The 21,177-nt window shown below is 37.0% G+C and overlaps 1 protein-coding gene across 6 annotated transcripts in view; it reads right to left on the bottom strand.

Moving 5' to 3' along the window:
- RAP1GDS1 (Rap1 GTPase-GDP dissociation stimulator 1) overlaps nucleotides 1-21,177 on the bottom strand; it is a 90,823-nt gene that overhangs the window by 21,442 nt on the left and 48,204 nt on the right. For 4 of the 6 annotated variants that reach the window (XM_068187518.1, XM_068187517.1, XM_068187520.1 and 1 more), the window contains 2 exons: nucleotides 16,964-17,089; nucleotides 4,370-4,516 (listed from right to left, as the gene is read on the bottom strand). In XM_068187518.1, the coding sequence (XP_068043619.1) occupies nucleotides 4,370-4,516; nucleotides 16,964-17,089 (273 nt within the window). The remainder of the gene's footprint in view (nucleotides 1-4,369; nucleotides 4,517-16,963; nucleotides 17,090-21,177) is intronic. The other 2 variants (XM_068187519.1, XM_068187522.1) reach the window with 1 other exon arrangement.

Here is a 21,177-nt window from a genome sequence, read left to right on the forward strand (position 1 = left end):
TGATTATCTCACTATGGTAAGGAACATACTTTTTATCTGCTTTTGCATACTTTAGGTTACTTTGCAATTAGGTATATTTAGGTCTTGAGCATGCTAGGCATCTCTATCTGTGATGTAAATGAAACAAAATGACAAGCATGAAAATTAGCAAAGGTAAGTCTTAGGAGGAAGCGATACTGAAATATTGCTGTCAGACCATAATAATGGTGCCATAAATCTCCCTTTCATTTCTTGTATATTTACATAGCTTCTGCAGATGGTCAACAGTGCACATCAGACCCTGACATTCATTCCAGTTGCTAAGAGTTTTGTAAGAATAAGAAAGGCTCAGCAGTTGTATGATTTAACATCAGGATGTCACATTTTACAAAGGTGCTGAAGGAAAGACAATCTTGACAGACTGAAGTTTGCTATGAAATGAAATGAGGCAGCAATCTATAAAGATAATTATTTTTATCTACATATATATGCTCACATTCATAAATGTACATATACTTTCACACATGCATACTGTATCCAGTTAACTTCTGATCTCTAATTTGACTATCTAATAAGCCAAATGGCCTAGTTCTTCCATAATGTCTATATTTCTTTAAAAAGCCTTCATGGTTTGTTTTAGAGATCTTGAGAGACAATTTGTTACCTTACGGACTGATCCCATTTACTTGCCAATAGCCTTACCTCACAGGATTATGGGATCTTTAGAATAACCATTCTTATTTCTAACTCTTTTATGTGAGTGTTTGCATATGATTGTTAGTTTTATTAGATTAGTTATTAGTTTTCCCCTCTTTATCCAAGTCTGCTTGCTTCTTGCTCTCAAGCAGATTAATGGCTACACAGAAGCTAATAACTGAAAGCAGGGATAAGCTATTTGTGTCTGATTGAATTTGGGTAGTAAAATACAATTATGACAAGAGGGTCAAGATAACCTGGGCTGAAGGCAAAGGGATGTTTTCCATCAGGAAAAAAACCTCTAATTTCTAGCAGTACAATTAAATATCAGCAATTTTTTTAAAGCTTAGAATAACTGCAAGAAATGCCAAAGTTTGAGTTTGTTGTCTTAACAATTATAGTTACTAATGAAATGGTAAGATACCAAGGAAGCAAAGAAATAATTGAAAGACAGTAAGCAAAAATAATTCCTGAACATAAGCAGATGACACAAGAACCTTGTAAAAGGAATCCTATTTTTAAAGCTTAGACAACACTGTTATGACTGGAGTTACAATTGCAAGTTGAGTGTCCAGAATCAGGATGAGATACAAGAATCCTCCATTAATTTGCTCTGTTTAGGAAAAGGTAGTCTTACTTGTAGCTGCTCCTTAGTTGCCTTTTTTGTAAAACTCATGTGTGATAAATCCCTTAAAGTACTCAAGATTGAGTACTTTAAAAAATGTTTAAAAAATAAGGCAGTTGATAGTTACTAATAATGAAGTAGTAGCTATTGGAAAAAGAGGGCAATTAGTTGACTAGGAATGACAAACTGTTTGGAATCAAATAAGACCATTTATATATTCTTTTGCTCATAAAATGCTGATGATTAGAAAATATTAGGATGTTCACAGATAATTAGATGCAACTAAGAACCAACTGTGCTGTAATGGTCCTTATTTGGATAGCTAGTACAAATTAAAAGAGTGCAAGTCATTAAGAGCAGTTAAAGAAATCTTCCAAGTCTCCACCTGTAACTTTTTAACGCAGCATGCTAAGCTGGAAAAGATTATAGAAACATAAAAAGAGAATGTAGAAGTGCTATTTCAAAGACTGAAACACTTCCTCCTTACCTAATATTTTTTCTTTTATTTTTGTCCAATTGGTTTCCATAACTACGGACAAAGAAATCTGTGACTCTAGGCTGCAATCCCTTTATGCTCATCCTTCAGCAAAACCAATGCAGTGTTTTATCTTCTTTGTAAGTAGCTGGGATCAAATCTTTGCAAGTAATCCCAAAAATGGGATTCACTAAATTGTGAGCACAATTAACTGTCAGGGCAATCTCAGTTTTGATGTTTAACAGGTCAGCAAAGAACTGCATTTAGACAGAATATTATTCACCTGCTGCTGCAATGCAAGTAAGTGGTTGACTTGAGCTCCTAGTCGACATTGACTGCTGTCCTGAAAATTCATGATGGCCCACAGATGGTATTTTTAGACCAGCTCACAGTTACGGTCCAATTGTACTTGTGACTCTTAAAACTGGCATGACAGGTCAACTACCCGTTTCTCCATTCACATGCTACAGGTATGGTCATTAAATTTTCTTGTAAAAATTTAGTCCTCTAAATCACTTTTCTTTTTTTTTTAATATTGATTAGTCATATTATTTGGGCTTTAATTTAATGGTTGCCCCAGTCAGTGAGCAAATTCACAATGAAACTAGAGGACACAAATCTTACACAGTCTATCCATGAATGTTGGGCCAAACATGAGCTGGGCTCCTACAAAAGGGGCTCTTCCTCATGGAGACAACCAAGTGTGTGGGGTAAGGTGGAGGTTTTGTAAACTCCCAGCACTCCTTCCTGATGTGATGGTAGAATACGGGGCTGGTGAGCACCGTGATCCAAGAGCTTGGAATACTCCTGCATTTCTCACTTCTGACACTGCTTCAGTGGCTCATTTGAATAGTGTGTGTGACATGAAAGATGTCCTTTAGCAGAGAGGAGAGCAGCTAGTGAATCCTCCTGGCTGTCACTGAACCACACAACTGCTTTATTGATTGCATCAGAATAAGCTCTCTTACTAGATGGAATGAGTCATTTATTCAATGTTCCTAAGAGTTAAGCTGTTCAGAAGCTGCTTGTTTGGGAGATTTATCTCATAATTAGTTTTCCTAGGGAAGATCTGCTGGGAGCTTGGTCACTGAAGCAAAACTGATAACAGTATCTCTACACATTGCTTTTGGAGTCATCTGTCTTGAGCTACCAAGTCTACTGTATGCTCGTCAGTCTTAATTAATATAGAGCATTCTGGTAGCTTAGAGGTGAGAATATCTATTTGCTCCAAATATTGTAACAAAGCAAAGTACTGAGTTACCAGTATGAAATATAATAAATGTGATACTCATGCAAAGTGGTCAAGCAAAACAGTTACTGGAAACTATATGAAATGAAGGAACTAGAAAGTTGCTATTTAGAGAAGATGGAAGAAGTACTGTAAACAAAAATTCTTAGATAACACAAAGAAAAGAGGAGTAAAAATCCCAGTGTAAGAACAAGCGAAAGAGATGAGACACATATAACAGTTATATTTGGAGCTGGATGAGTAACACAAAGAGCTGAGATCTCCAGAGAGATGGCACAGAAAACACACATGGAATCTGTGCTAGAAGAGATGATAAAGCAGATTAAAAATGTATACAATAAAGCCTATGGACCATCCTGAAACGTAGAAAAGTTTTGGGGACATAGAATTGGAAAGTGAGTTACAGCAAGTGCTATCTTTCAGGAAATGGTGAGTAACTAATAAAGAAGCTATTTCTTCCTAAGATGAAACAGTGCAATTCAGGAAATGGGCATGACTGAAAACAATGTAATTACTAACTGTATTTGTAATCTGTGCCATTGCAAGTCAGGAGAACGGCTTCTCTGTAGCCTTCCTAATGTATTCCAGTTTTCTTTGCATTTTGAAAACTTGAAAATGTGTGAATGCTGTAAATATATTTTGGCACATTAAAACACTTGTGTGCAGAAGCAAGCTAGGTACTACTTTGTACAATTAATGTAGAATGCTATTGTGTTACTCTCAGTGGTCAAAGGTTTCTCATTTAATATACTCTCATGTTTTTGTCCCAGTCCCTAATCATCTCCAATTAATGGGATAATGAACATAAACTTATAATTTGTAGACACAGAACAGTGTAGAACATACATATAAATGATTCCCCATTTATCTTAGAACAATGTAAGATATGGTTTTATATACATTTCACAAGGAAAAAAAATATTAAGTGTTTGGCATACATACCCTTAAATAATTAACAACACTGCACATCTGCAACAAATTAGTCTTATGATGTTGATATTATTTGAGAGAGTACTTAATGTAGCCTTCTAATTAGCTTCTGTAAATCTGTGTGATACATCTTTATGCTTTGCTTTTAGACAAAGAAGTAAATTCTAGATGCTGATCTTAAAACTTCATACAATTTATGTTATATGGAATTATGTCAGAATATATCTAGTATTTTTGGGAACATAATTTTACTGAAACAGAAAATTGTATATGTGAATTGAGGTCTCTGATCTCTTCAGAATAATTTAGTGTTAAGCATCCACAATGTAAACCTACAGATGATTTTAACTTTTTATCTTTTTTTGTTGGGGTTGTTCTCCTGGTAGACATAAAGCAAATTTTCGGTGTTGTTTACCATTCTCATTGCTATAGTTCATCAGCATGCCACAAAAGACAGTCAAGAGCTTCTCACTGGCTGGATCTGTTTTACTGCACAGTGACCTTAAATGGTCTACTACAATATGTGCACCACCTGCATGGTCAACTGCGTTCCTGCCCTCATCTGTAAAACAAAGAGTTACATTAAAAAAAAAAATGAAACCAAACCCCACCATCGAATCCCGAACGTAACAGTAATCATACAAAATGAAGCTTTTAAACAGAGTGAAGTCATTCCTCCAGTGTTGTCAAATTCATCTAGAGAGAGACACCTGAGGGCCAATTTTTAGTGCAACAGAGCTAGGAAAGTGAAAACACCTTCAACAAAAAGGATTAACCACCTGGCACTAATACCTCTGTAAAAAAGTTCAGTGTTTGAGGCAGAGCTGCTGGAGCTGATAAATAATATTTTGAAGATGCACTGAGTTTTGCCAGAGGGAGGTTCGAGCACTTGACACAGAACAAGTCCATATACAGGTTAATTACTCTTGCTGTTACACAGATCAAGAAATTGAAATACTGAAAATAAATTGCTTGGATTACTTAAAAACAAAAGGAGGAATAAAATGGACAAAGCAGACAGAGGTGCTGGTTCCTAATGGCAACTGTTCATGCACTCAGTCTGCCACACAGCATGTTCTCTGCACTTCTATAGCTGAAATTTAATGCCACTATCAGATACTTTTTGTATGGCTAAAAGAAAAATTTACTCTACATCTATAAAAGACTACAATGTTCTGAAGGGTTGTAAATAACACATCATAATCTTTGTATGGAACTCTTCCTATATAACAAATCAGATTTGACACAATAGCATAGGATAAAGGAAAAATAGGCCTTCTATTACAGTAATCATCAATACTGCTTCCTTCCCCAGCAGTAACAATAAGCAATAGACAACAGTCAATACATTAAATTCCAGGGCTTCCAAAAGGAGAGATTTTCATGTGAGCTACCACTGGAATCAGCTGGAAAATCTGGATGAAAACAAAACCTTGGAGAGGAAGGAAGAGGGAGTCTCTAAAGTTTTGCAATATAAGAAAAACAAAACCCCCTCTCCTCAATTTCTTCATGGCCCCAAAGCAAATCTCCTCTTTTCCTTGTTATTCACCACTCTACCATCCCTCCTCTCTCTCCCCATCATATGTGCAGGTGAAGCTACCAAGTTTTCGTCATTCTGCCAACATATTCAGCAGAAAACCCAAGGCTGCATACACTTATAATATGATCTTCCCACTGTAAAGTGTTCGAGAGCTCTGCAAAAATAAGCTTCTAAATCTTCCAATTCTTGTTAATACTGTTCATGAACTTTATATACCCCTTATACTATATATAAAAAACAGGATTCTAAGTATTGCATATAGGGACTTAAGAAAATTTGCTGAATGGAACTGAAGGAAGGGTAATTCTTGGCAGGTCTTAAATTATTACCAAAGTAGGAAGAATTTTGCAGAATAAATTCACTGCAATGACTGTTTCCATCTTGGACAGGACCAGGATGCCAGAAAAACTGCATTTTGCTGCTGGGGTGTCTATTTCATTTTGACAAAGGAGAAACTGTAATCTACTAAACAGTTAAATTCAAGGTAGGACTCTGTGTCAAAAGAACAACTATTTTAAAAAGGACAAACAGAAAAGAAATTTCTTAGATCTTTGATGCCATAACAAATATAGCTTTAATGCTGAAACAAAAGGAAGTCCTACATCAAAATACAGTGAAACAATATAGTCAGGTGTTTAGACTCAGTGCTTACATCTACCAAATCAGTAGAGAATAAAAAGTAATTTGGGTTAGAATATTCAAGCATTCTGCTTTGTTTATCCTCTTCTGGTATTTTTTACTTGAAAATTTATGTAAATACATGATTCTGTATTTAACTCATCTGTCTGTGAATCAAAATGGGTATGCAAAATGAAACTGAATCACTGATTCTGGATCAGATGGACTGAATGTGGTCCTCAAATTACTATCATGCAACTTAAATCAACAAACAAAGATGAGAAATTCAGGTAAGAATCACATGTCAAGCTCCACTGTGTCTTGATATTGGTGAACTACATGTAAAATATGTAAGCAAAGTATAATAGAAAGGTAGAGGTTGGTGAGTGTCTAGAAACAAGTGTTAAAACACCAAAAAAAAAAAAAAAAAAAAGTTACAAGTGAAGTTCCTTACCTGAACAGAAATTGGCAGAACTCTACTGAAAATTACTGTGTGATAATATTTTACAAAAAATCTAAGTCATATATCCTTTAAATTCAGATATGTCTGGTTTATTAAAAACTGCTTCACAGTCTCTCACTTCAAATACATGACAAAACTCTTATCCACACAATGTTTTTGTTAAGTAAACAGATCACCAGCTTCTGCTGTACAGACAGCAAAAGTAAAGCAGGAAGATCAGAAACATATCTCGCTCCAAGAAACGTCTGTCCTTATGGTATACTCAAAAAGTTAGGTACAAATGCACCTCAGAAGGTGGCAGGCTGTAAGAGCCAGCCTTTGGCAGGACTACAAATGCTGGCAGACTTGTAAAGGAGATGCCATAACTGAGTTTGTTGCTCTCCCTCTTTCCCATGCTGAAGCTCACCCTTCATGGCGGCTTCTCTGCCCCAGGCAGCTGAGTGAACAGACCTCGGTGAGTGCTGTCATTAGAACCTCCTGGTGCTGCCTTCTTTGCCCAAGAGGATTAACTCAGCTCATTAGTGCAGGGCCACAAAGAATCCTTCCCCAGATGTCAGAGAAAACCCTGAAGGTCCTGCCTACCCACTGCCAGCGCTGCTGTGACACTCCACAGCATCCCCAAGCAGAAAGTGTAGTCCTGACTCATAATGCTTCATGTGCATTTCACCAACTCGCTTCTCACTACTGCTCTGTCGCTAAGGAACAGATTTTGCACACAAGAATTCTCATCAAACTCCAAATCATTTACAGTCAAAACAAGCCCACAGCATGTTGCTGAGTCTTGTTCTCAATCCAACTATTACCTTGCAGTTCAACAGCTCTATGAACTCCCACACTTAACGTGCTTCCAAGCCTCCAAGAAGCTGTGTTGAATTTTTTTCCCGTGACCTTTTTAAATAAACATCTGCTATTCCTAAGAGAACAGTGATTGAACAGTTTAATGACAGCATTCACATTTCTGCTTAAAATGCTTAATTGCAGCTCACAGAGGGCAGTGCTGTTGGTATAGCTTTCTTTTAAGTACATGTAATACAGTCCAAAGATGCCAGAATGAAAACCTAAGAAACCAGACATATCCTTTTCCCGGTAAAATGTACAGTAAGATTTATTACAGAATGAGTGACTACTTCACAATGTTCTTTAGCCCAATTTAACACAACTGTCTCTAAGAATTAATACAGTCCCTTTTTCTATCCTGAGTTGCTCAAAGGAGTTGCAAAAAAAGGGTTTTAAGTGGATTTTCAAATTACTATAAGTGTTCACATTCCCTCTATGAACAATCTTGTCAAATCTTCCTGTTGCTCAACCATGCCCAAAGTCAACAACCACTTTTTTAATGTACAAGATTGTTAAATCTTTACAATGTAGCACTTAGAGTGTTTTCAATTGGCTTTTCCCAAGCCGTTTGCATCACTTTCCCTTGAGTTTTTTTCCCTAATTCACCAAGCCCTAAAACAAATCATTAAGTCACAAAATGGTAACAAGAAAAAAAATCTAAGTCAGGAAAAAAGGCTGTGCCATAATAGAAAGAGCTATCGGAAAATATTTAGGCTTAAAAAATACACCCATTTCTCAGATGATCAGCTAGAAAATAATTTGATGGCATTTCTTAAAAATAAGCTTTTGGGCTTTAAATATCAGATTTATACTTTGAAATGTTCTAGTTTTGTCTTGCAACTGGTTACCTGTCCTTTCCCCAGTTCATGTTCTGGACAAGCTTATTGGTTTAAATAGTTGCATAGATATAAATGGTGCAAGTCAGGAGTCAGGGAGGGAAAGGACTATCTGCATGATCAAGGTCCCTGATCTGCATAAACCAAATTGCCAAGACAGCAAATTTGGGTGACATGGGAAAAATATAGCATTTATTTTAAAATTCTTTTAAATTGTGTAATGATCAAATCATTTAAGTGACATAATGCCATTTTACTTTAATTACTTCATCATTATTGCTTTTGGCTACAATCCTCCATTTTTTGACCAAAATATTGCTTAGATTGGACAGTGATTTACAGATAACTCTTTCTTGCTTTTCTTAATTAAAAAAAGATGAACTAATCTACATTAGCCCAAAATGGGGGTGGGAGAGACTGTTCTTTCTACATGTTCTATTTCTACTTTCCCCCATTTTCTAATTAGGTCCTCTCTGCAAGACTTCTGTGGTGAGGCAGTCATTTGCTCCTGCTGCTTATTCTTTCACCTGAAACCAAAATAGTCGGTGATAACAAACTGGCTGCTGCAAGGAAATTATGATGTGACAGAATATTATGAGCATGTGTAAGGATAAAACTGCAGGAGTAGAACTCCAAAGGAAAAAAATCCTGGTCACACGTGGAAAAAAAAGAAAGAAAACACTCAAAAAGCAATGGCAAACCCTGAGCTAGTGTAAATGACATTATCTATGTAGACACTAGGAAAAATACTGCCACTTATATAAACTGGGACTTTACCTCTTCTTTCCCTGTCTGAACACTGTAAGATTAAAACTTTCCACACAATGCTGTCATTCAGTTTTAACACTTGACTCTACTTTTTATCCTCAGTCTGGTTTGTGTATGCTTTTTGGTCACTGCCCCTGTCAGGTCTCTGACTGCATCACTACAGACCATAACCCTGTTACACAACACACAGTAGCATTTCATTAATTTTATTTTTCAAGGAAAGTAAGCTTCATGTGATTATACTGCTCTACCATTGTTTTCTGCCTTTTCCATGTCTTCTGTTCAATTGTCTAAAAGGGACATTATGCAGCAATACTGTATTTTGAGATCCATATTTTAAAAATTTTAAAATCAATCAACATAATCTTAAAAGTTTTGGTTTAAAAAGAAAAAGACAATCTTGAATTAGTTATGCTTGCTTCAGAGATAAACAGAATTGTCCCATAGTCAGTTAATCTCAAAATGCTGGCAGTTATCCTTAGCCCTAAGGGTAAGCATTGAGGGTATTGTTTGATAAGTTATTCCTTTTGAAAAATTGCTAAAATAATAAATATGTAAACAGTAAACTAGGAGAACACTATCTTTTAATACAGTCCCTTCAAGGACTGCAAATAGGCAGAGTTGATCTTTTTGGATAAAACTGTTGCTAGCAATCTTTTTTGGCTAATGACAACTGATGGATCAGTGTGTTGGCCCTCTTATGCAACTAGTTTATAATAACAAACAAATACAATTTTTAAATGTATCCAAACAGAGATCTAGGGATATTTTTGGTAGACTCTTCATAATATGTTCAATATGTGGACTACAGGATATCAATGCTAACAAGCCCTAATCTCTTTCATGATTTCTTTTGTTTACAGAGTCAGGAGCTTGGCAGAACATTTGAGGGGAAAGGTAAGTGTGCAGGTATTGAGATCTCCCTAATGCTATGCTGAGGTAGCAGTCAAAGGCAAGCTGGATTCAAGACCACAATTTAATTTCAGTAACATTTGCTTATTTATCATATTCTTCTTATGTCATATCAATACAAGAAAAATCATGTGTTTCTGATTTCAGGCAAAAGAACAGTGATGAATTTAATGCCCAAGACTTCAATACTTTACTTCCAGTCAAATGCTACTAGTGGATCTGATATTCTAGTATAGCAGCAGAAATGGTTTTATCAGCAACAAGACATACAACACTACTAGACTCAGTATTGGCAAGTAATTTGTTCTGGATTCCAAGCATACTTCAGTGTGTAATTAAAATGTAGTAATTACTGCTACTGAATTCTGTTTGAAATTAAAGAAGCCAGCTTAGAGAAGATAATGTTCTACATAGATATACTAAAGTCAGGTAAAGGTCCTCAAAGCTGAATGTAGATTTGCCTTCCTTTTCATGTACAATATGTTTACCGCAGACTCTTCAGTTGATTTTATAACTCTATGAAACTCCTTAGCAATTCCATTGCAGTCAAACAAATTACTCTAGGTTTATGAGAGTGTAAGTCAGAGCTAAAGCCAGCTTAGTATTTCATACAGCACAAAATAAATCATGGAACCCAATTACACAGTAAAATAGCAGGCAGTTTTTCTACACTGGTGAATAGGCATTTATAGAATCTCATGTTATTAACAGAATAGACCTGCACAGCACAATTAAGAGTTCCTACTCCCAGGCCTGCAGTACAATGTTGCCTCTCAGCTTCAAACTCTCCAAGAGGAAGGGTGTGAAGTGAGCATGGCATGGTCACAGTCTGATGCAGAACAGGGGTGTTCTGCTGGCTGCTACTGACAAGAGCCCAAATGAGCTGTGGATCCCCACCAAAGCAGCCAGAAGAGCAGTCTCAGAGAGTGAAACCTATGGCCATTTAGAATAGGTTGGGAAATGCCCAAGAAGGAAAAAGTAAAACAAAATCAAAATAATCCACCATAAAGCATATTCATGGATTCTACCAGGGTACTTTTCTTTCCCTGCTAGAAAAAGAAAGACAATTATTCCAAGAATTGAAAAAGTAGTAAGTGGACCTGGGATCTACAAACAGCTGAGGCAAGTCTTGGGTTTGGGGTCACTGCTGTTTGTCCGAAATCATGAAGCCTAGGAGGAGCCTAGCCTGAGAACTCATGGGTTTTGCATCACCTCTCAAACGCCTGATGATCTAGAAAGATTTCCTCATCATTCTGATACCATTTAAGCCAGGTGTAAAATAAGAACTTGGAATAATATTAACAGCTTCCTAAGAACATTCATGATTAATTGCTAGTAAGAACTCAATATTACTGAGGAAGTATATGCTGGCATACATACACTCTAGTTTCTAGCTGATACAATACTTGTGTGCAGAGCCTTGGAGAAAAACCTGCATTATCAAGGACCTCTAAAGTAAAAATGCTATGGTTTTCTAAGACTGTGGCATGCCTTAGAGAGGACAGATCTAAAGACTATATTATTACTGTACAGTCAAAACCTTGAATTTGAATTATCTGCAAGCAAGCCACTCAATTTTCAAGCAACAATTTAAGGACTCTCGTCTTGATTTCTTAGTATTTCTTGGAAAACAGCTTAGTAGGTGGCATATGCATTTGGTAGGATCTAGTTGATAAGTGAAAAATTGTGGTAAGATGCTGCCTAGCTGCATGAATCAGGGTGACCTTCATAAAAGTGATTAGCCAGTAGTGTACCACTATCAACATCAGTTGTGTTTTAGGATTCCGCTGGTTTTCCACATGGTAATGAAAAAGGTTATGCCATTTTTTGAAGAAAACTGAATTTGACTTCTTTCCAGTATGTTTTATTTTAAAGTGTCTGATTTTCTCCTGTAGATCTGAAATTATTCGTATCTCCTGAGAGAACATAACTATACAATTGAGCTGCTTCTTATTTTTGTACTTAGCCTTTCATAGCAGATCCCTGCAAGAGATCTGTACATTCTTATAAGATAGGCAGCTGAGTTTACAGAATTTATAGCATGTATAAGATCTTTCTAACAAGAAATGATAAAATGTTCATGTTCTGGAGTTGAGGCTGAGATGAAGAAGGATCTGGCTTTATGTGAAAGGCCACGTAGCTGAAATTCAGCTAAGAGGCTTGCCATCAATACAAGTAAGACTGAATAGATAACAAAGAAATATACAGCTTGGGAAATGAGAAAATGACTCAATAAATCTCCTGCTGAGAAAGACAGATAAGCAGCTGCCAGAAGAGATATAGAGTGAGCTGGCATTTTTAGCTTCTTTCCAACTCTATAAGATGCTATATACCAAGAATGGTTGCTAAGAACATGTACCCAAGCTGGCATTTTCGTGAAGAAACAAGGCTGTGGTAAAAAAGGAAGTAACTTCTGGATTACACAAAGTCTGAAAACACTACCTTTAATATGTATATTATGGAAGGGCAGAACAGGAAATTTTTTACTTCCACTACAAGATATATGGAGATTTTAATTCCCTTTGCTAGCTTTCAGAATATGTGAATGCTCTAAACAGCAGGAAGGAAATATTTTCTAATGGGTAAGAGCCTAATCTAATCTCAACTGAAGTCAATCAGAATGCCTCCCTCTAGTTTGTATGGCTTCTGAATCAGGCTCTAAATATTCCAGCATTTCACTTCCTCTTAGAATTACCACTTTTATAGCATAAGTATGGCAGCCTCTATCATGTGCACAGTGCTATATAAAAACACAAGAAAGTAGTTTGTCAATCACTTCAGAACTGAATTATTTAACAAGTTACCTGTGCAAAGATCACTGAGATTAAAATAGCATGTGCACTGCAAACTTCATGGTAAAAAATATTGTGAGGCTATTATTTGCTAAGAAAATAATACTAATTTAATATAGCATCATTGTCCATTAAAATTCTTGATAAAATCTATTTGATTGGCCTGGTCTTTCACCTAGACAAACTGCACTGGTGTGGGTGTGGTCAGAGAAGGAGAGAGACCTGGCTGCAGACAGATTTTGTCTTTCTGCCACATTGTCTTATTTGTCTGGCAAGAAAGTAGGCCTAAGTTGAAAACTAGTCTCAGTTTCCCTGTCCCTCATGCACTTGATCAGCCACATGAGACCAGTCACCAGACTCTTCCCAGCCTACTGTGAAAAAAAGCCACCAGAGAGAGCCGAAGGGTGTGCTAATCACCAGGGTGCTCATTACGTGATCACGAGGTGCAATTTGGATAATGCTTTGCTTTAACTTAATACCCCAATGGCCAGAGCTGATGGTAGCAAATAATTCTTAGGCTTTATCTACAGCAGAATTAGCCATTCTGCACTGACTTAAGACATTGCTTTTTGCAGCAAGAACCATATTAAACATAACCTTTTCAAAAAATGGAGATGAGATCTTTACATTGCATGTGGATCCAAGGTGCAGGGAAAACTTAGAAGAGTTTGGGAGGTATCCCTTATTTGTAACATCTGTAACTCTGTAATATCCCTTAAAGAGCAAACTTCCTAAAGAAACAGCACTGGGAGGAATGACAGGAGGTGATGGACAGACAGTAGAAAGGTACCTACAGTTTGACTCATGGATAAAGAGTGGAGAAGCAGCTAGGATAGCTGTTATGCTCTGACTGGACAATTCCTAAGAATTGAGCTTTGATTATAAGCAAAACCACAAAACTGGTGGTTAAAAGGAAAGAATGGGCTAGGAGCTTTGCACCTAATAATATAGGTCTGATAAAATTCTGCCCATGAGTGTGGCCAAGGACTCTGTTGTCTGGGAATTTGGAAGTATAAGAGGTGTACTTGGTACAGGCTGCAGATACAATGGGGGCGAAAACAGGAGGGAGGAGAGATCATGTCTCCATTTATTTACTTTGCACTTTCTGCTTTGATGAAAATCTGGGGGCTGAGGTGTATGTGGCATTTACTAGACAAAGTGTGTAGAAAATCGCAGGCTGTACAGGAACATGCAGTAATGTAGGGCTGCACTGAACAATCTGCATACAGTTGCTTCTGACAGTCTGTAATTCATTACTTCTGACTTAAAATCTTTTTATCTGCCTCAATTGTTTCTTGTATCTCTGCATACACGAGGAAGGCTGGAAGACCAGAAACTCATCAGAACTAACAAAGCTTCATTCTACCCTGCTTTGCAATTATATTTGCCTGTATTCTTGACGTTCAGAGATTCACATAACACAGACTTCTTTGAAACAAATACTTTAAAAAGGATGCTCTCAAGGCTGCTTGGTATAAGTTTGATCTATTTTTTCCTCTTTAACTGTTTATGCAATGCCTTTAATTCTCTGTATTTTCTCCCATGTTCAAATAGGTAATTAAGTCATCTTTTCGAGGGCTAACACATATGAGCACCCAGACAATAACATGTCTACCTCAAACATAATAGACATGAAAATTTATTAGTAAGTCAAAAGGTTTTCATGTCATATTTTCTGTGAGGAAAGGAATCTGTTCAGGGAGGTCTTTGGCCAGATGTAATTCCCCTTTAACTTATGGGAGGTACTGAATCTCTTTCAGCATTGGGACTTAGTAATTAATTACCTTTCCATAGTAGCTGTTTTCCAGGAGTAGCCACTCCTGAACTTATGGGGAAATGGTCTTGCCTTCATGCAGCAACTCTGGGATCTGTGAACACTGAGAAACCACTCCCATTTTCCTTTGGAAAAACAGTTCAGGTAATCCTTCTCCTCTTCAAGGCCAGTTTTAAGGGGCTTTCCCTACAGAAGCAGCTGTTTGTCCCACAACTTTCATCCTGCACCATGCCAACTTCTCTCAGAAATAGTGCCCTGATTAACTCACTTTGGCACAAGCTGTCACTAAACAGCTGTATATGCATGCTATACAGGACAACTAGGCTTTCAACATAAAGACATATTGCTATGAGCCATCCAATATGGGCTTTATAGCATAGGCTCAGCCTAACATTGATTTAGGACTTAGAGACATTCCTCATTGCTGCATGTTATACTTACATGGCCAGTAGAAGTGCAAAAAAAAGCTCATATAATTGGAAAAATATAGTTACTGATGTATTTCAAGTTCTTATACAAATTACAATTACCAGAAGGGCAACAGATGCTTTTGTCTCAATTGGAAAAAAAAACAAACCAAAACTATTGATATGTAACTTTTTAAATTAGAATTACTGGCTTCCACATCCTGTCTTTCTTATACTTTATATCTCCTTGTTAGGGAAAATCAATAGTAAAAAAACTGAAATATATTAAGTTTTCTAGTAATAAGCATAGTGAAAGTATTTGTCCTAAAGAAGAATTTAGGATAGAGTGCATAACAACTATTTAATAATTACACATTAAGTTAACAGAAAATGTCAGATAGGATAGATGTGACAACTAAACACTGTAAATAGTCTCTTCCACTCAAATTCAATATGCTAACCTTGATTTTTGTCACATTTTATTACACTTTACTCATTAATTTTATTTACATACACAGGGAAGGTAGTGACTGTCCTCCCACAGGAGCACGACAACACATGGCACACAGAACACATCACTGCCTACTGTAGATTTTATCAGTGCTAGCTTTGCTCCACAGAAGGACAACACGAGGTGAGTAATACAGTTTTCTGTACAGGATAATTTCTGCAATGTAAAAGCCAGCAGCAGTCCACAAAACCTCAAGCTACAAAACCATTTCTATGTGCCCCTTATTGTATTTCATGAAAAAACGTGGGATGAACAATAATGACATGAACAGTTATATAAATTTTACTTATATGAAATAAACCAGTGCACCTTGATCTCATACATAATCCTGAAACAGAATATAGTAAATAAATTATGTTATAGGAAGCTTAACAGCTTCTTTGTGAAGTTTCCATTGGGAAGCAGCTGTTCAGTTGATTTGTCACCTTAAAGAAAACCCTAAATGAAAGAATTACACATTAACATCCTCAAGCAGTAGTTGTCTGTAACTGGAAATGACAATATATGATTAACTTCCCTGAGGTCAAAGGCAAGGTAATTTAAAACAACATAAAATGTAAATTTTCAAACGCAGATGAAGAAAAGTAGCAAGGAGAAAGGCTACAGTCAGTATTCATACAGCAGAATTTTGGTAAATGCAAAACAGTATGCAGAAAAATTCTCACCATATAAAATAAGTCACTAACTATCAGGATACCAAAATGATTTTACAATTTCATCTCACTTCCCATTTGCAGACATCCATAATTCCTTCATGTGCATTATGTTTCTGGTGTCTCTGCTTCTGCACCATATTTATTGTGCACTGGCTGTTTTCAAAATTTTGAAGTAAGGGATAATGAGGCTACATTTTCAAAACACTGCAACTGCTAGTTTGGTTTTGCAGATGATACACCCATGCATGTAATCAGCACATGCAGTCACAATTGCATTTCAAAACCCAATTGCTTTTTATTGTAAAAATTTATTGTGCCCATAAAAAGCTAAAAAGCCTCACCAACGTCCCACCCTCCCTCCCCCACCCTTGACTACCAAAATTACAAATATGTAATCCTGGAGCAACTGATTGGCCACAAAGAATTTTGAGAATTGGCAACATAACTCAGGCATCATTTCAGCCACATATGCAGCTCTGCACAGATTTGAGACTGGTTAGAATATGAGTGTTCCATTCTGACTCTGTTCCATTCCAACACATTCTGTCTGAGGAAAAATTAACTGTTCAGTGCCTCTGCATATGTAGCATCTGCTCCTTAAAAACCTAGTTCATTATGTTTGAAAAAAAAACAAACCCAATCCCAGGATCAGAAAACCTTTCTATTTTATATCCAGTTATATTACAACATTGAAAACGTGTTTTAATCTTTCTGTTACAAAAGCATTATGCAAGTGTGATGTTCAATTTTCTCATCCAATCAGAAGAATCATGGGGTAAATAAAAACCAAGAAAAGAGGAAAATGACCCCGCAGCACACAGCATACAGAACATCAAAACACTCCCCTCCCTTCCACAAAGAGCAAGTACAAAATACAGCAGATTTCAACACTCACGGCTATCGTAGCATATATTGCCCAGGGCACGTCCTGTTTGAAGCAATACTTCCTGGTCTTTGCAGTTTAACAGCTGCACCAGGGGAGGGATCAACCCAGCATCCACACAGGGGTTCCGCATGAATTCTGCAAAGAAAGCAAAGCCTCTTAATGCCAAGCTAGCCAGTCCCAATTTCATCCATTCCAGTTACACTGGCCTGGCAACTGGGCCTTTTGTGTGCCCTAAACACGTGCACAGACAAACAGTGTAAGTTCTCATGCAAGTTTCTAGAGAATAAGCCCAAGTCAGGATTTGGGCTTAATTCTTTCCATTATTTGCTAATGTAGAAGGAATTAAGGGCATTTAATTGACTTCCATGGAAACTAATTTAACATAGATCAGGCTAAGCATATTTTTAGCATCACAAAGAAGTGCTGAAAAGAACAGTGAATTCACAACAAATTCAACATAAACTAGAATTTCTAAATAACACAAAAGATGACTTAAAACTAGTATTCTAGAGCAGCATTTTTTACTCTCTATTGCCTTAGTTAGAATTCCAGAAAAGCTTTTGCTTTGAGAGAATTTAAAAAAAAAGAGCTTAGTAACAGGATTTTATTTGGAAGGTGAAGAAAAGAACAGGCAAAGAGAATGAGAAATACAAGAGTTTATGTAAGCCCAAAGGCCTGTAGCTTTTCACAGTCTAAGTGACCCCCACCATGGGAGGAAAGGTAGAGGACCCATCCACGGGGAAGCATTCTGCCCTTCCTTCCTGCAATACCTCAGAGAACCAAAGAATTATTTTACATCTATGCAAGTCATAGAGAACTATTCTGTTTGTGTCAGAAACACAAAGAGTTGTTCTACAGAAAGAGACATAGCTAAGCAGGCACTGTGCTGCACATTTAAAAAAGGTGATTTATAGAAGGAACCACCTGATAACACCAGTGTTATTTCACAGTTTACTACAGAGCACCCTTTAGAGATGTAGTATTGTAAGGCAAATGGTCAATATGTTTTTGATTTGTTCTGAACTGCAAATTAGCACAGAATCACAGAGTGGGTAAGATTGGAAGGGACTGCAATGGGTCATCTGGTCCAACCTTTCTGCTTAAGCAGGGTCATCCTAGCACAGGGCATAGGATTGCATCCAGATGTTTCTTGGATATCTGCTGTGAAAGAGACTCCACAACCTCTCTGGCCAATCTGCTGCAGTGCTCGGTCACCCGTACATTAAAGAAGTTCTTCCTCATACATTGGTAAGGTCCTTTCTCTGTCATCTCTTCTCAAGGCTGAACAGACCCAGCTCCCTTAGCCTTTCCTTGTAACAGACGCTTCAGTTCCCTCTCACCCTTGTAACCTCTGCTGGACCTGCTCCAGGAGCTCCACATCTCTCTTGTACAGAGGAGCCCAAAACCAGACACTAATCAGGATGCAGCCTCACCAGGGCTGAGTAGAGGGGCAAGTTATGTCTCTTCCTGATCCTAGACATTATTGGATCTTTCAGAGTCAGTTTACCTTTGTGTTACTTAATCATTTATAAGACAGAATGAACCAGGGGTGTACAATCCTCCTAAAAACAGATGAGAAAATTTTCCTGATTCTGGATCAACAGAATTCCTCATGCCAATAACTCAAAGATTTCATACAATGCTTGAAGTACAAATACATCTTCTCAAATACTCTGTTTGTTGCATCTATTACAATTGGTAGCTACCAATTGATTTTGGTTGCTACAAAATCTAGTCTCTTTTGTATTTAAGCCTGCAGTGTTACTTTAGCTAAAGAATTGTCAGAGGTAAGCAAATATCATGTGATGATATAACTCTGATACATCAACACACAGATTAAGAAGAATAAGCAATATCTATACACTTGCACAGGTCCAAGAAAAGATAGATGTGAGCACAATTAACCCACCTTCCCAAGGTACTGTAATACTGTAGAACTGTAGCTAGATGCTATAGTTTGATAGATGGTGATAGTATCCATTGTAATGAACATAACAGATATCAGATACATCTGGTCTTTAAAACTGGTCTTGCCACATCCTTGTAACATTCAGTATATTTCTTTATTGCCCACTTTCAACTTCATTGCAATGTTTATGTATTAGACGTATTTAGTTCTTCCTCTGTCTTCTCTGTCCTCTCAGCCTCTTCCTTTCAATTGCTTGTAAAAACTCTTCCTTGTTCTTCAGCTACCCCTGCATCACTTTCCTTTACACCCACTAACTTACCATACTCTCTACATCATCAAAGTCAGGTGGATTTTTTTCTCCTAGGCCGTATCAGGAAATGAAACTTGTTCTCTCCAAAAAGACTGAGAGGTCTCAAGTCTGTTCTGCTGTTTGTTTAGGTTCTTCCTCGCATGGTGAAAAGGAGTAAGAAACCCTTCCTCCACCCTCCCTCCATTTGGAGCGAACAGAAGCTTTTTCAGCAACAGAATCATTGGTCAATATGCTGAGCAAACTTGTCGTTATCAAGGTCATGTAAGAGCAAGAAGTAAAAGAAATGGTGCCATATGTATCAAAATAGATTTGTGAAACAAGAACAAAAATGTAACTGCAACTACTTTTGTAGCTGATACTACACAGAAGTAATAAAAGGATGAGAAGGTAATTGAGAATGGAGTCTTTAAAAGGTTTCCACTAAACTGGGAGAAAAATGAAGCAGATCCTTTGAAGAAAACAGCAAAGAATTGCTTAAGAAGTTAGGAGAAGAACCACTGAGGACAGAGTAACATAAACTAAAAGAAGGACAAGATTTTGAAAATGAAATGTAATTGTGTAGTAATATTACAGACTGTGAAGATGATGTTCTCTCATTCCTGCACCCGGCAAAGAAGACAATACTAAAAGTCTTGGAAGAGGGTTTAAAAGGTCCACAGCAGCGAGAGAAACTCCATGTAACAAGTCCATCTGAGCCTTCATGATGCTCACAGTTGAAGGGCAAATGGCTGTAGTTGGAGAGACATGAGTGACTAAAGGGAGTTCTGTATGTCTGGGTGTTTAAAATAGGATTAAAAAATATGAGCTCAAGCTGGGAGGAGGAAGAGTCATGTAAGCAGAAGAGGTGAAACAGCAAGAGCATGAAGAGGTGAAAAGACGAAACACGACAAAGCTGCCATGGCAAGTAGAGAGATTTGATGTGATGTGGTGTGTGTACATATGATCAGATGAGGGGAATATAAGAGGAAAACAAGAAGTGTGGAAGGAAAAGATGCTCCTGTATCAGTAACACCCAAAGTCACATTCTCTGCTCCAAATTCTGCCAGTACTGCATGGCATGACCACTCAGGGAATGGGTTTAATGCCTACTAGCCATTGAATGTTGATAACACAAATTCTCAAAGTGCCCTGAAGTTTGCTGAAAACAGGTACCATATAATCATTAAACTCTTGTATTTTTATGCAATAAAACAAAGAAAACAACAGAATTCAAATTACGTATTCCCTCCTATCCTGCTTAAGCAACTATTCCAATGGAGTTAGAATCCAATGGGAAATACCCACATGATCTCAGTCTTGAAAGCACTGGGATCGTAAATAATTTCTGAATATCTTCACTTTAACCTTGGCTGACAGAGGTCCCAGTTACACCTGCTAATGGCTCTAAGAAAAAGACAAAAGCTATTTTGTATGATGTACCAGGTAAAATGCCAGCTTTTCTGAAAGTGTACATAATCCATCAGTTTAAAAGCTGTCAGGAAAAAGGACACATTAGAAACTATTCAGACATTTCATGTGTGATTTCAGATACTGGCTAAAATGCTCTGTAAGGGAATCTTTGAGGAAATAATTATAGTAATCATTTTAGCTATTGTGAACATTGATTTTATTATTAACTTTTCCCTTCTTGGGTAGGAGCTAAAAGGACCAACTCTGAGGACACATGGTTGACAGTGCTGTTCTAAAAATACTTATTATCAATTCACTAAGCACAGGAAAAAACCCATGATATATTTACCTAAATCTCTATCATTCTGAAACATTTCTAAATTTAAATTTCTATGTATACATCTTTTATTGGCTCTTTATCTAAATAATTTTAACACTTAAAAACTAAACATATCTCTTTTCTTGTTAGTGTTGTTTCTGAATATCCATATATACCTCTGTCTTAAAACCAGTAAATTGGGTGGAGGTCATCATGGGGTATCAATAAGAAGATGTAGTTTGTGATTCCTCAGAAAAGGTGGAAATGGAATGTAAAAAGAGTCAGCAGAAATGTAG

This window comes from Anomalospiza imberbis, chromosome 4, assembly GCF_031753505.1.
Source record: "Anomalospiza imberbis isolate Cuckoo-Finch-1a 21T00152 chromosome 4, ASM3175350v1, whole genome shotgun sequence".
NCBI lineage: Eukaryota > Metazoa > Chordata > Aves > Passeriformes > Viduidae > Anomalospiza > Anomalospiza imberbis.